Source organism: Pan paniscus, chromosome 19 (assembly GCF_029289425.2).
Source record: "Pan paniscus chromosome 19, NHGRI_mPanPan1-v2.0_pri, whole genome shotgun sequence".
Lineage (NCBI taxonomy): Eukaryota > Metazoa > Chordata > Mammalia > Primates > Hominidae > Pan > Pan paniscus.
In genome coordinates this window covers 23984124-23998616 of record NC_073268.2, presented here as the reverse complement: position 1 = coordinate 23998616, position 14493 = coordinate 23984124, and the positions used below count along the sequence as shown (strand labels likewise).

The 14493-nt window shown below is 41.0% G+C and overlaps 1 protein-coding gene and 1 long non-coding RNA gene across 4 annotated transcripts in view; one reads left to right on the top strand and one right to left on the bottom strand.

Annotated features, from left to right (window-relative positions):
• Positions 1–14493, top strand: part of LOC117976486 (uncharacterized) — a 162323-nt gene that overhangs the window by 134931 nt on the left and 12899 nt on the right. The window lies entirely within an intron of this gene.
• Positions 4802–13976, bottom strand: KRT39 (keratin 39). The gene is made up of 7 exons (XM_003831406.5): positions 12880–13976; positions 10943–11025; positions 10125–10281; positions 8901–9062; positions 8661–8786; positions 6783–7003; positions 4802–5360 (listed from the first exon to the last, which is right to left on the bottom strand). The coding sequence occupies exons 1-7, from the start codon at positions 13345–13347 to the stop codon at positions 5102–5104; spliced, it is 1476 nt and encodes a 491-aa protein (XP_003831454.1). The 5' UTR covers positions 13348–13976; the 3' UTR covers positions 4802–5101.

Here is a 14493-nt window from a genome sequence, read left to right as displayed (position 1 = left end):
CACTAGCATGCCCAGTGGCCCTTCATAATGAGCTGTAATATCGGAAATTTTTGCTTCTGGATTAGCAGAAAGGCCTTTTTGATTCTTTTTTGTTTCTGTTTTTTTTTTTTGTTTGTTTTTGGAGAAGGAAAAAGAGAAGGGAGTCCCAAACTTGCTCTCCTCCTGAAAAAAGTAAGAGATCTTACTGTCTGAGATGTTTTCTCCAGGTACGACTAGTATGTCCGCCTTGACTATTGGGTTGTTCCAGAGAGAGAGAAAGAAGGGGGGGGGGGGAGAGAGAGAGAGAAAGAGAGAGAGAGAGAGGATCAAGAAAACATATTCAGAAATTTTGCTATTGCGATGCCTTCTTAAGATGTTTAGAAACATTGATATACATTTTTTCCCATGTGCATGTAAGTGGTAGCCTGTGGCTTAAAAGCATCACCTAGGAAAGCTCTCCAAATATGATGTTTAACCTGAAAGGATAATTACAGAAAACCTTTCAATGTTGCCAAACAGGGTTGTTCCCATTTGAACTGGGTGCGTGGGTTGTTCCCATGAAACTTGTGAATCATTCATGAACACACTGATCAGATATTTCTAGCCAGCCCAATACCCAGAGGATTCATTTCCTATAAAAGACATTTGATCACAGTGTTGAAACAATGTATTCAAGGTTTCCTTGCCCTGAGACTAACCCAAGTCTGTGTCACGGATGCTGATTGCCTCAGCCTAGAAATTCTTCCTAACCTAATAATGACCTATTCTCTTCTCTTTGGGGACACTTTCCTTTTCTCTTGAATTTTAATGTTTCCCCCCTTCTCTCATTTAAAGTGGATGTTTGCTTTTAAAATATGTTTTCATTATAAAAACTTTAATTTTAAATCAAAATGGACAGAAATAGGATAAACTTACTCAGGTAAGGGATCCGTTTCTGTCTAGAGTAAGATACTTTTCTTCATTGTTTGAAAAATGGAAATTATGGGAATTAATAACAACATAGAGTCATTATCTTCTAAAGACATGAAGATCTCACTGATACCATCCAATTGCCTTTAAAAGACACTGGCAAAGTGGGGTGGGGGCGGGGGTTGGAAGACTTTTTTTGGTGTCAGTTCTTATTTACAGAGGTAGAAAGCTAGACATGATAAGTAATGTCAGAGCTTGTAAGAGAAACTAAGGACGTAAGCTTTGAAGAGTCCATGGTAACTGCCCAGAGTCTAAGCACAGAGAAGCCAAATGGTACTTCTGAGAGTTAGAGCCTGAGGTCACTGTCTTGGGGTCCAGTGTTCTTCACATTAGGCCTCAGTCCACACCTGTTCACTACAGATGTGCCTGGGAACGAGGAGAGCGAGGAGCAGAAGACGGGGAACAAGGAGAGTGAGGAGCAGAAGAAAGAGCACTGGTCCTCTTTTCGACCCACGTACCATGGACCAGTTACTGTTCTTTCTGTGCCCCAGATTCTCCATCTCTCGCATTATAAATGCTATTAGCTGCCATCCAATACCTTCCGCATTCAAGAATCCACATATTCTGTGCATTTCTGGATGAGGGGTAAAGACTCCTTGGATGATTCTCACTGGAAGCTGTGATGAGCAAGCTGGAGAAGGGTGCTTTGAAGAGTTGAAAAGCAAGCTGTTGCTACTACAGATTATTTCTGTTCTTGTATCAGGTGCTATTTGACCTTTCTAAGGAAATAAAAGTACTGATAATTCAATCCCATTATTGTGCGGCATGGATGAGTCAGTTAAATTTTCTGCCCAGCAGTTTCCTCATCTGTGAAATGGGGCTATTAATAATATCTACTTCATGATGGGGTTGTGAGGATTAAATGAGTTGATGATATTTATTAAATTATTGGTCATTATTGATTAACTCCATTTTATAAACAGGCGAATAGACACGAAGGAGGGGGGAATCTGCATGTGTGGTTGTCTATCAAGCTATGCCCAAATCTAAAAGCCTCAAATAAGTCATCAAGTCATTCAGATCTTTAAGCCAAAAGCCCCCTATCAGTGATAAAGCAGTGGCTTTTAATTCAGTGCACACACTTCAGCTGAGACTTTTGTTAAAATTTGGATTCCCAGGTCCCACACCTGGAGATGCAGATACAGGAGGTCTGGGGTAAGGCCCAGGAATCTGAATGATACAGACTCCCCTATTAATGCAATTGCAGGTGGCTTCTGGGTCACACTGGAGAAATTTTGGTGGGACGTCAGGTAAGGGGTTACCACTAACTGAACTCTGGAGGAAAAGTTTCTGGGTAGTCTCTTCTGATCAGCAATTGCTGGAATTGGCTCTGGGAAGTAAGGATGCAAAGGGTGTGGGCTGTGTGATGGGGGCAGGTGATGGGGGACAGTTAAGGGGTGAGAGGCAAGGAGAAAGGGGGAAGCGTGGTTACTTACCTCTGTATTTGGAAGAGTTTAAACTAGCTATGACATGAAGTGGAGTCAACAAGAAGAAAGGAAAAAAATCTAGAAAAAATATATCTAAAATATCTCCCTTTTTAAGAAATATAATTATGGACCCTCAGAGTGAGAAGCAGAGATATAGGATTTGACCTCAGGCTCTGGACAGCATGCTGTGTTTCCTGATTCATGGTTGTCTTTCGAACTGTGCTAAAATTACACTTTCCCTCCCCACGAGCCCCTTTTCTGCTCTAGCTGCTGACTTATGCTGAACTGTCATAAAACCTTAAATTTCCTCCTGTGGCTGTGTAGGATACTTATTTAGCCTCCTAGTAAAAATCCAGTCTCCTTAGTGCCTTTAAAAGTTTTGACCACATGCATACAACCAGCAAATGGTTTTACTTTCTCTTATACGAAGAAGACACTTAAAAAAAAAAAAAAAACTGCAAGCCTTCGAGTGGCTAACTCCCCTCTTTACTGTGCAGCTTATAATCATATATTTTTTAAAACCATGAATGGCATGGGGGATATTTTGCTCTCCATAGGAGGAAGGCATCCTACTTCTAGGATAAACTGAAAATGGCACTGCTGCATCAGTTCAATCTTAGCTTGAGTCCAGCGAGATTCCTCAACCCTAATTTTGTAGCTCGGAGCAGATTTTAGTGTGGATGATATATATCAAGGTCCACCTGGGCCCAGCACTGAACCAGAAAGAAAGGAAGAAGGTGTTGATGGAAATGACATGTGTCTAGGTTTCAATATAGGGAATAGGAATGCCCTTCTGCAAAGCACCTTACAGTTTACGAGACCCTTTCACCATTATTATTCCATTTTATCCTTGCAGCCGTGTGGTAGGCAGGGCTTATATTGTTATATCCTATTTACTCGAGGTCATACATGCCCAGGCTGGATTGAGACTCCGTCCCAAGGTTTCTGAATCCCAGTTCCATGCTCTTTCCACATTTTCATCCTGCAGCCTGAGATAGTACGCAGTTAACTACTGACCGGAGGCACTCTGCCCACTTAGATGAGAGAGAAATTATTGATTTAAAAGAGGTCATTCTGGGAGTTCTGCATTCCACTTGCCTAGTGTAAGTTGCTACTTGTCTGGAGGAAGTAAATCATCAAGCTGTAAGTTACACAATGCATGTGTCTTTGATGTGGGCATCAGGCATTATTGACTCATTGATATGCGATACATACCCTAAGAACTGAAAAATGCTTTATTGAGTAGAATTGTGGGCCTGATCACAGGAAATCATGTTTTTTTTTCCTCCTAAAAGTTAAACACTATTAAAACTCCAAAATCATGACTGGATAACTAAATTCATGAAGAAAGAATTTTAAAATGAGATAATTACAAAAATAGGTCTAGGGCTGTAGCTAAAAGCAAAACTTACATAAAAATTACATTGGGTGGTGCTTTTCAGCATTCAAAGCAGTGTCACATAAACAATTTCATTTGATCTTCACAACAACCCTGTGAAGTAGGCATGATCCTCATTTAACAAACACAGAAATTAAATTTGATGAAGTCTAAATGTTTTCCCCAAGGTCACAGCTGGGAAATGCAGGTGTAGGACTTCAGGCCTTTTGACTACCCATCTGTGTTTGATTTTGAATTATTTCTTAAAACCTCTGGCAATGTCCAATGATTATTGTCAGGAATGACTTACATATTCTGAGACTATCCTGTAAGAAGCTGTGATGATGGCTGGTATATAAATGATGCCTTCTCACATTGGGACTGCCTTGCACTTACAAGCAGCAATTATTCACTATTGCTTTTCTGCAAAATGTGTGGATATTATGTCCATTTACTCTGATGGATAGATTGAAGCAGGAATCTAAGCTATGTTTTTCTTTGTCACTCTTCACAGGGAGGGGAAGAAGGGTTATTTCTTGAGAATTCCAGCTAAATGTTCCTTGTCAAACAATCAGAACAAACTCCCATTCCCTAAAGAATAGAAAGAGAAATAGCAAATGTTTAATGAAAAGACCCATGCTATTTCTTCAAAGTGTTCTAGATTCACTCCCACAACTTATCTGATTCTCAAATAAAATATTTGGAGAGCCTAATAGGTCACAAAGTTTTGGAGACCATGGACATTTAAAAAAATATCTTTGGAAAGGTAAAGTATGTTAGTATAGATAAATCATAATTAAGACAGCAGAGTTTAATAGGATCCATACTCGTGACTATCTACACAAGTGAATTAAATATTAAAGATCTTTTCCCCTATTTATACTGTTCCCATGTATGTTTCTTTCTGTATCCAAAGACATTTAGAAGGGAAGGTTGTAGCTTTTCACCTTCAGGTGCCAGTGGCCAAAAACAACCCTAAACTTGTCTGACTGGCTCTAAGGAGGAATGTCAGTAAACAAGGCCTGAGTAAACAAGAGAGAGACCTGCCCATCAATCACCTGCGTAGTCAAGCAATGTAGGCCATCTTCCTGGGTGCTTACAAATCAGTTCCCATCCCTCAGATAAATGCAAAACGTCCTTCCAGAGAAATGTAATTTATTATCATGTTAGCAGTGGTGAGTTAGGGAAGGAGCAGAATAAAAGATATTCTACCTAGCAATGGGGACCCGCTGTAGTAGTAAGAAACTAAGTACCTTAAGGGACTGGGGAGTTTTCTTAAACCTCTCTGGCAGGAGCATGTATTGGCCTCTGTTTCATAAATGTGGGTCATTTTCATCACCTTGGGATGTTAGACTTTGGCAGGTCTGATGATGAAACAAGGCTGCACATGCTCGTAAGAAGAAATGACCTTCCCATCCTTAATCTCCTTGGTGATGGTGCAAATTTTAACCAGTATCCGGGACAGGGGTCCACAGGCACTGCGGTGCTCCTTTAAGCTGCAGGGGGATGAGGATGTGCAAGCTGGGGCCGTGCTTTCTATGGCTCCGGACTTACAAGATGTCCAAGGGGAAGGCTCACATTTGGTGGCACGTGGGTAACAGGGACGCCTAAGGAAAAAAAACACAATTTTAGCTGTGATTGAGGGAAGGCGATGATGGTCATGGAGAAAAATGATTGTGGCTAATTTTTTTAACACTTGTTGCTCAAGACAAGTACATACTTCTAAATGCTTATTCATTTATTTTGTACTGTAGTTACTGGAAGAAAAAGAATCAGATCAAATCCATTGGAAATCAGCATCCTAGGTTTAGAAGTATTCGATTATGTAAGTTTCCATTAGTCAATACCGTCACATTGTGGAAAGAATACTGCACTAGCAGTCAAAAGACTGAGGCAGAGACCAGCTCTGTCCTTTACCAGCTGGTGACCTCAGCTAAGTCATTTAACGTACTCAACCTTTAGTTTTTCATCTGCAGAATGGATATAATGGAAACTAAACCCACAGGATCAACAGTGATAAGGAACAAGTTGAGGGCATTATTATCCGAGGAATGGAAATTAACCAGATATTTTTCTCATTGAGGAGTTAGTCATACTAATAGTGGTGGCCTGAACCCCAGCTATGAAAGAGTCCTCACTGTGTCATCAGGAAGCTTCAAAGTGCCTTCTGGCTGTCTATGCATAGTTTTTAGAGAACTGAAGTAAAAAGCAGTTCATAGTAAACACTCTTTTTATAAACATAATCTTTCTTTGATGATTCGAGGTATTTTGGTATATGATCACGGCTCCTAAAGGTGACAGCATTGATGACCATTGTGCTCATATAATGTGGTCATGCCAATTAAAAGAATGCTGTGAAGAGTTCACTGATTATTTTCGGGAAGTAGGTCTCCTTTGCAATTGTAACTAAGTCTCTGGGGTTTTAGTTTGGACTGAGTTGCTTCAAAGAACTCATCCTCCGTATATGTTTACTTATGGGTTGGTTAGCTTCTTATTGCTTACAAAAATTATAACTTTTATTTTTTAAAAAAAGATGCTAAAACATACATGTGTACATGCTTCTGTTGGCCTCAAGGACTAGTGGCTAGATAGGGTTAGGGGTTTCAGCCTGAGCAGAATGTTCCTCCAAAGGAGCCTGGGTTGTTTTGTACAAGCTCATGAAAATCAGACGTTCATCTCAGTGGGGAAACATCTGTAATGGTCACCAGGAATATTCATCTATGGGGAAATCATTTTTTCTCTAGTAATTTTTAAAACTCTAAGAAGGTAAGCAACCTATAAGAAATTAACCTGGCCCATGGGCTTTTCAGAACAGCTCAGGTCAGCCAATGCCTCAAATTTGGATAAGGTTACAATTGCAAGTCTTCCTCATGGCACAGCTTGAGAGGGTATGTGGATGCCTCTGTCCAAGCTCCCCATCACTGGCAAGAAGGTCAAACAAAGCACTTGACCCCTGTTGCCAGTGGCAGTACATATATCTGCGTTCATTTGCACTTCTTTGTCATAGAAGTTGCTGTTATTTTACGTACTTGCCATCCGAGCTCTCCAGAAGGCTGCGGTATGTGGTAATCTCACACTCCAGCCGGGACTTGACGTCCAGCAGGATCTCGTATTCTTGGTTCTGTCTTTCCAGGGCACACCGGATCTCTGCCAGCTGAGCCTCCAGGTTATCAATCAGACTCTGGATCTGGGTCAGCAAGGCCGTGTAGCGAGCCTCTGTCTCCGTTAGGATGCACTCTTGGGAATCTCTCTACCATGGAGAAGGATAGTAGGATTTATAATGATGACTCCTTTAAGCCCAGGTCACCTGTGACCTGTATCATTTTTAAAAAATGGTTTCTTTGTGACACTACTGATAGATCTCCAAGCACTTTATTTATTGTTTCCTAATCAAATCCAAAACCCAAATGATCAACTATGCTAAAATCTGCTTTCCTTTATCTCTTCCCTCTTTCTCTCTTTCTCTTTTTGCTTCTCTGTAAGTATTTGTTTCACTTTCTCTTTCTTGACCAACCAATAATCTCGCACCACACTTTCCTACTTAGGAGAGAAAAAAAAAATAACTTAATGCACACCCAGGCATTAAAAATGCATTACTGGCTGGGCGCAGTGGCTCACGCCTATAATCCCAGCACTTTGGGAGGCCAAGGTGGGTGGATCACAAGGTCAGGAGTTCAAGACCAGCCTGGCCAAGATGGTGAAACCCCGTCTCTACTAAAAATACAAAAAATTAGCTGGGTGTTGTGGTGGGCACCTGTAATCCCAGCTACTTGGGAGGCTAAGGCAGAGAATTGCTTGAACCCGGGAGGTGGAGGTTGCAGTGACCCGAGATCGTGCCACTGCTGTCCAGTCTGGGCGACAGAGTGAGACTCCATCTCAAAAAGAAAAAAAAAAAGCATTACCATGGCACTTCATTCAGTGAGTGTTCGTGTCTTAAAAAAGGAAGCAAGCAATGTTTTACCATATACAATTTATCCACCAGATCAATTCCTTTATATGTAAAATATGAAAGTTGAAACTGATGAGTAAATTTCATTCCTGCTCTATCATTCTGTAAGTCTATGGATAATGATGGGATTTTAGGTTTTAATAGCCTATTATTTGCATGATTATCCCAATTTTTATAGATGAGAAAACTGAGGTTCAAGTGGTTCAATATGTTGTCCAAGGTCACATGACTAGCTGGTGACAAAACCAGTGTGGGGCAAGGTCTTCCCAAAAGCCTTCACATCAGAGCATGTAAGCAATTCTCTACTTCAGAGAGGCATTATCATGAGACAGAATGATACTGGCTTTGGAATCTAAACTCTGGCTCAGACTCTTATTTCTTTTGTGACTTTGGATGAGTTTCTTAATGTCTCAGGATCTCAGTGTCTCTATAAAATAGGTGGGCTGAAACTTACCTTGGATTTGCTTGGGAAAATCACTTTAGCTCTTGGAGCCTCATCTGTAACATTCGTTAATAATTATGCCACCCCCCCTCTTAGGATTGCTTTATAAATCTCATGTGATAGCTTGTAAAAATGCTTTGCATATAATAAAATGCTCTCCCAGTGTTTCCCAAAGTGTACTTCATGAATCATTAATACCATGAGATGTTCTAAAAAAAGTGGGGGGATCCACAGTCAAATAAGTTTTGGAATGCTGAATACCACATACCCCCTTCTTGGAGATTCATGGTGTATATTAGCTTATTAATGGCTCACAGGAAGGCACCCTGTTTAACCTTGGTTTAGTCCAGCATTTCATAGACTTATTTGGCCACAAAGCTCTTTTTCAGCCATAGACGCTTTAACAAATGAGGAACTATTGTTCTGAAAGACACAGTTTGGGAAATACTGCAACACACAGGTGTAAGGGACTGTTTCCATCTTTGCTGAGCTAGGCTTGGTCAGCTTGCTCAGTACCATTCGATGCTGGGCCTGCAGTTCAACCACCAGAGTGTTCACACTGCGTCTCAGTTCTATGATCTCCTTTTGGCAGCATTGCTGCTGTTGAGAGCTGGTCACCACTTGTTGATTCAGCTCCTCTATCTGAAACACACAGCCAGAGACTGAGAATATTATGGGAGGAAAACATGACTTTGATTAAAGGGCCCTAGAAATGCAGCATCAGCTTATTGTTTTTGACTTTTCTATATCCCCCACCTGCGTGTTGAACCACTGTTCCACATCTTTGCGGTTTGTCTCCATGATGGACTCATATTGACATCTCATTTCTTGTAGAACCTGGTTTAGGTCAGCAGAAGGGGCAGCAGTCACTTCAATGTCAAGTCTCTCCCCAAGCTGACACTGTAAAGAATTGATTTCCTAAGGAAAGAAAAAGACTGTGAAGTCACTTGGTGAACAGATAACCCCTTTGTGTTCTTGTTTCACTCTAACTGCTACGATTTAGCTTAATTGTGTCTAAAATATAGCCCACAACAAAGGAATACATGATTTACAGGTGTTATTGAGATGCTATAAAATGATTTAAGACTCTTTCAGGTAGGACTGTGTGTTTAAATGTGTGCAAAATTAAAAAAAATGAGTAGCAAGACCAGAGTTCCAAAAAATTTAGATCATTTCCAGGGCTGGATAATGGGTGAAACAGGATAAAGGTGGAATTGATCATGAGAGAATATAGTCTCTATGGTGCAAATACGGGATTGTGCCAATATTGACTTGCACCAATATTGACTTGTACCAATGGGAGGTGGCAGAAGCCTGTGTAGGGATGCCTACAAACATGGGAAGACTGTAAGGACAGAAAAATTGGGTTCCTTCTTGTAGAAAAGCTGGAGGGGATGTTGGAGGCCTTTCTTCCCCTTATGGCTCCAGATATTGTGTTGGAGCCAGTGGATTTGAAATACTACCTTGAACCAGTGCTAGTAGCAGTAGGTATTTTCAGGGCTAAACCAGAGTAGTACGTAGCAGTGGTTTGGCTCTGTGTCCCCACCCAAATCTCATCTCGAATTGTAATTCCCATAATTCCCATGTGTCAAGGGAGGGACCTAGTGGGAGGTGATTGGATCATGGGGGTGGTGTCCCCCATGCTGTTCTTAGGATAGTGAGTGAGTTCTCACAAGATCTGATAGTTTTATAAAGGGCTCTTCCCCCTTTGGTCTCTCTCTGTCTCCTGTTGCCAAGTGAGATGTGCCTGCTTCCCCTTAAGCCATGATTGTAAGTTTCGTGAGGCCTCCCCAGCCATGTGGAACTGTGACTCAGTTACACTTCTTTCCTTTATAAATTACCTACTCTCAGTTATTTCTTTATAGCAGTGTGAGAACAAACTAATACAAGCGGGCACACCCTTTGTCAGGTGCAACTCAAAGGAACTGATGCTACTTTTAGGGACTTAGCTTGTGATTACTCTATTGGTCTTTCTCTCACCCCTTTGTGGTTGTTCTTGAGGCAAAGGAGCTCCTCTTTCAGAGACTGGACTTGTGCCTCTAGGTCGGCCTTGCCCAGAGTCAGCACATTCAGGATCTGCTTGAGGCCATTGGCATCTGACTCTACCAGCTGGCGTAGAGACACCTCAGCTTCATATCTTTAAAAACCAGATGGGAAAAGAGAGACATCTGAAGGAGATGATGCAAACCAAGCCAAGCAGAACTCTCATCTGCATTTTGCTCTGGGCACCTCACTTAGTGTATTTCTATTAGAAGTTTTATTCTCTTTGGAGGTGAAACCATTTGATATAGATCATAACTTAATTATGATTCCCAAATTAGTTTGCTAGGGGGATCTACATTGCTATCCTTTGAGATATGGGAATTTATTGTCCTTCCTCTGCCCCTAGTGGCAATGCAATGTAAGTGAAGAAAGCACTGGATTAGGGCTCAGAAAACGTGTGTCCAAGTTTCGGTTTTGACTTGTGCTAGTTATGCTTACCTTTGGGTGAGTAACTGAGCCTCACTAAGCCACAGATTTCTCACCTTAAAGAGGGTAACAATATATTAGTCCTATCTATTTTACTGAACTATTGTGTAGGTAATCAAATGGGTTCACAAGTTAGAAACTATAGGTACTGTATACATGTGAGCAGTTATTAATCTTAATCATTCATTGAATTTGAAAGTCTTTTCTGGGCTTGTGCCAACATCATCTGGGGCAAGAGGGTTAGTAGACATAGGGACAATTTTGTTGAGGGCATCTCGGTCAGACTCAGGGTGAGCTCTGTCATTGATGACGGTGTTGGGTGGGCTTACTTGGCTCTCAAGTCATCTGCAGTCAGTTTGGTGTTGTCAATTTGCAAGACCAGTCTGGAATTCTCGGCCTTGGTACACAAGATCTAGAATTAAGAGATTGTACACACAAATGAAGCAAACACCAAGATTTCCTTCTTTAAGAACCAAGGGGCTTGTGTGTGTGTCAAGTAACAGGGGAAGGCTAAGTAGACTTTTTATTAATCTTCATAGCTATGCTCACGAAGCTTGGAAAACTTCAGAAAGTCAGATTTCCTGTTATTTTCCTAAAAGATCAGCAAAAAGTACTTAACTAGAAACTTTTAAGTATTTTTGTTGTTGTTGTTAAAATATAAAATCCAGGCTGAGCGCAGTGGCTCACCCATGTAATATCAGCACTTGGGAGGCTGAGGCGGGCGGATCACGAGGTCAAGAGATCAAGACCATCCTGGCCAACATGGTGAAACCCTGTCTCTACTAAAAAATACAAAAATTGGCCGGGCGCAGTGGCTCACGCCTGTAATCCCAGCACTTTGGGAGGCTGAGGCGGGTGGATCACGAGGTCAGGAGATCAAGACGATCCTGGCTAACACGGTGAAACCCTGTCTCTACTAAAAATATATAAAAAAAAAAATTAGCCGGGCGTGGTGGCGGGTGCCTGTAGTCCCAGCTACTCGGGAGGCTGAGGCAGGAGAATGGCATGAACCCAGGAAGCGGAGCTAGCAGTGAGCCGAGATCGCGCCACTGCACTGCAGCCTGGGAGACAGAGCGAGACTCTGTCTCAAAAAAAAAAAAAAATACAAAAATTATCTGGGTGTGGTGGTGCATGCCTGTAGACCCAGCTACTCGAGAGGCAGAGGAGGGAGAATCGCTTGAACCCGGGAGCTGGAGGTTGCAGCTAGCAGAGATCGCGCCATTGCACTCCAGCCTGGTGACAGAGTGAGACTCTATCTCAATAAATACATAAATAAATAAATATAAAATAAAATAAAATCCATCCTAAATTTATATAAATACCATGATCCACTAGAATGTCAACTCCATGAGGGCAGGGACTTTTTAAAGGTCACCAGTATTTTCCCAGAATCTAGAACAATGTTTGGCCCAATGCTGTTGCTGCTCAGTAAACATTTATTGAATGAATAAAACTGAATAAATCCAGATATGTAGTAGCAGAATACGTCTGTGCATAACAAACTTGGATTTGGTGTAGAAACAAACCAAGCAATGTGGAGATGATAACATAAGCATAAAAAGAGAAAAAGGTGGTGATGGTTGAAAAATCGATAAAAACTAAATTGCTTAGAAACTCATTAAAGCAAAATTGATTTTCTCTGATCTCTGTTTCCCTATTTTTATTTAAAAAATGGCAACAACTTGCTGTTAACATCTTTTGGTCCTGAGTCATCTAGTTATAATGGTAGAGTGTATTTCTGGAGAAAGGAAACACCATGAGACTCTTCTTTTTGTTTCTGATTTTTAAAGACAGAGTCTCACTTTTGTCTGGGCTGGAGTGCAGTGGCAGGATCTTGGCTCATGGCAGCCTCAACCTCTTGGGCTCGAGTGATCCTCCCACCTCAGCCTCCCAAGTAGCTGGGACCACAGGCATGTGCCACCATGCCCATCTAATTTTTTTTGTGTGTGTGTATGTGTGTGTGTGTGTGTAAGGATGGAATTTCATCATGTTGCCCAGGATGGTCTAGAACTCCTGGGCTCAAGTGATCTGTCTGCTTCAGCCTCCCAAAGTGTTAGGATTACAGGTGTGCATCACTGTGCCTGACCAGAAATACTATCAGACTCTGAATGCTGCCTCAAGATGACAATTTCACTCAAGAAATTTTTCTATTCTTCAAAAAATTTTTCAGCATCAACTGAACAAAAAATATTAAAGTTTAGCAAATAACTGTTGCTTGGAAACCATTAATTCACAACACGATTAAACAGGTTCTTAGGAATCTTACCTTCTGCTGGAGCTCCTCAATGGTAGTGTAGTAAGACAGGTAATCAGGACATAGAACAGGGAGCTCTTTGTTACTTTCTTCCTGGATTTTAGATTCCAGTTCAGCATTCTCTCGTTCTAGCATTCGCACCTTTTGCAGGTAGTTAGCAAGGCGCTCGTTCAAGATTTGCATGGTCTCCTTCTCATTACTGTTGATGCCTTCACCATACCAGCTGCAGTCATCCAGAGAAAAACGGGCATTGAAGTTGTTCATTAGGTAGATGGGCTTGCGACAAAAGCGAGGAGTGGGTTGGCAGCCCTGGTCCCAGGGAATTCTGAGAACGTGGCCAGCTGGTTGACAGTTGTTGACTGTAAGGCCACCAGGATGGCAGCCGTTGTTAGAAGAGATGGTACTAACATTTGTAATCCTAGAGCAGTTTTGACATGGGGTTGAAGGAGAATTGGTTGTTGTACAGCCCTTGGTGTCCATAGTATGTGTCTGGCTTTAGTTTGTTTCCAGGTCTGTGGTCACCAGGATGAAAAGCTCAAGCCACCTCCACAGAGTCTGAATTCCAAGGCTCTTGGTGTTTTCCTCTTTGAAGTGCTTATATAGCCTCTCTTCTACGTGGTGTCACACAGGTGGGTTGTTTTCCTTTCTCAGGTTTATATCAAATCGTGTAGGAACATCTTATTAGTCTGCTTTTTACTTGCTTAAGAAGAGTTATTTGTCTCATAAAAATGTGCATTTAGGCTGTTAGTAAGTTATTACCCATCATAACTACTACTTGTCTATTGGACCCAGAGCTTCAAATTATGTCTTCAAAAGGAACTGTCCTAACAGCATCCATTATTAAGCAGGTGTGAGTATACTAAGTTCATTACATTCTTGTTGACCTCTCCACTTGGCACTGAGCTTAACCAGGAATGAGTTCATCCTTCTTTTCCTTTCTTCTCTAGAAAAGGGAAACTATTAATGTCTAATAATTATTGGTAAACTTAGAAATCAGAAGTCAATATTTTAGTTTGTTCTGCCCAAATGGTTTCCCCATTTTCAGTGTCAGGACAATGTGAGTATGAATTAAAATGTTAGTCTTTTAAAAGTCTTGTTTTAAAGATAATTGCTAGATTTATGTTTTAGCTTTCCATAAAATGTAATAACATAAAATAAAATATAAATAAAATATGAAATAAAATAAAAGCCATGGGGAAAAGGTAGGGTTTGATTGCTAATAAGAAATTTCTTGGAAAAGAGACTAGCTCTCTTTTGGTTTTCCAAAGTCCACATTTTATAACATTTTTAGTGCTTGGTGTTTGCTTGTGGTATTACATTAGATAAAAATGTATCACAGTGTTGGTTTATACTGGATGTTTAAATAGGATTCATTGAAAGGGGTGTGTTTTCTTTCTGAGGAATACTTACTCAGCATTTTCTTCAGAAAGTTACTTGCTGCTAATCCTTTATGGAGGCTCTAGGGGAACATCATTTTCTTGCCTTTTCCAGCTTCTACAGGCTCTCCACATCCTTAGCTAGTGGCCCCTTTTCATCCTTTTTTTTTTCTTGAATTATGAGATTTTTTGTACTTTGAGTTCTGGGATACATGTGCAGAACGTGCAGGTTTGCTACATAGGTATACAA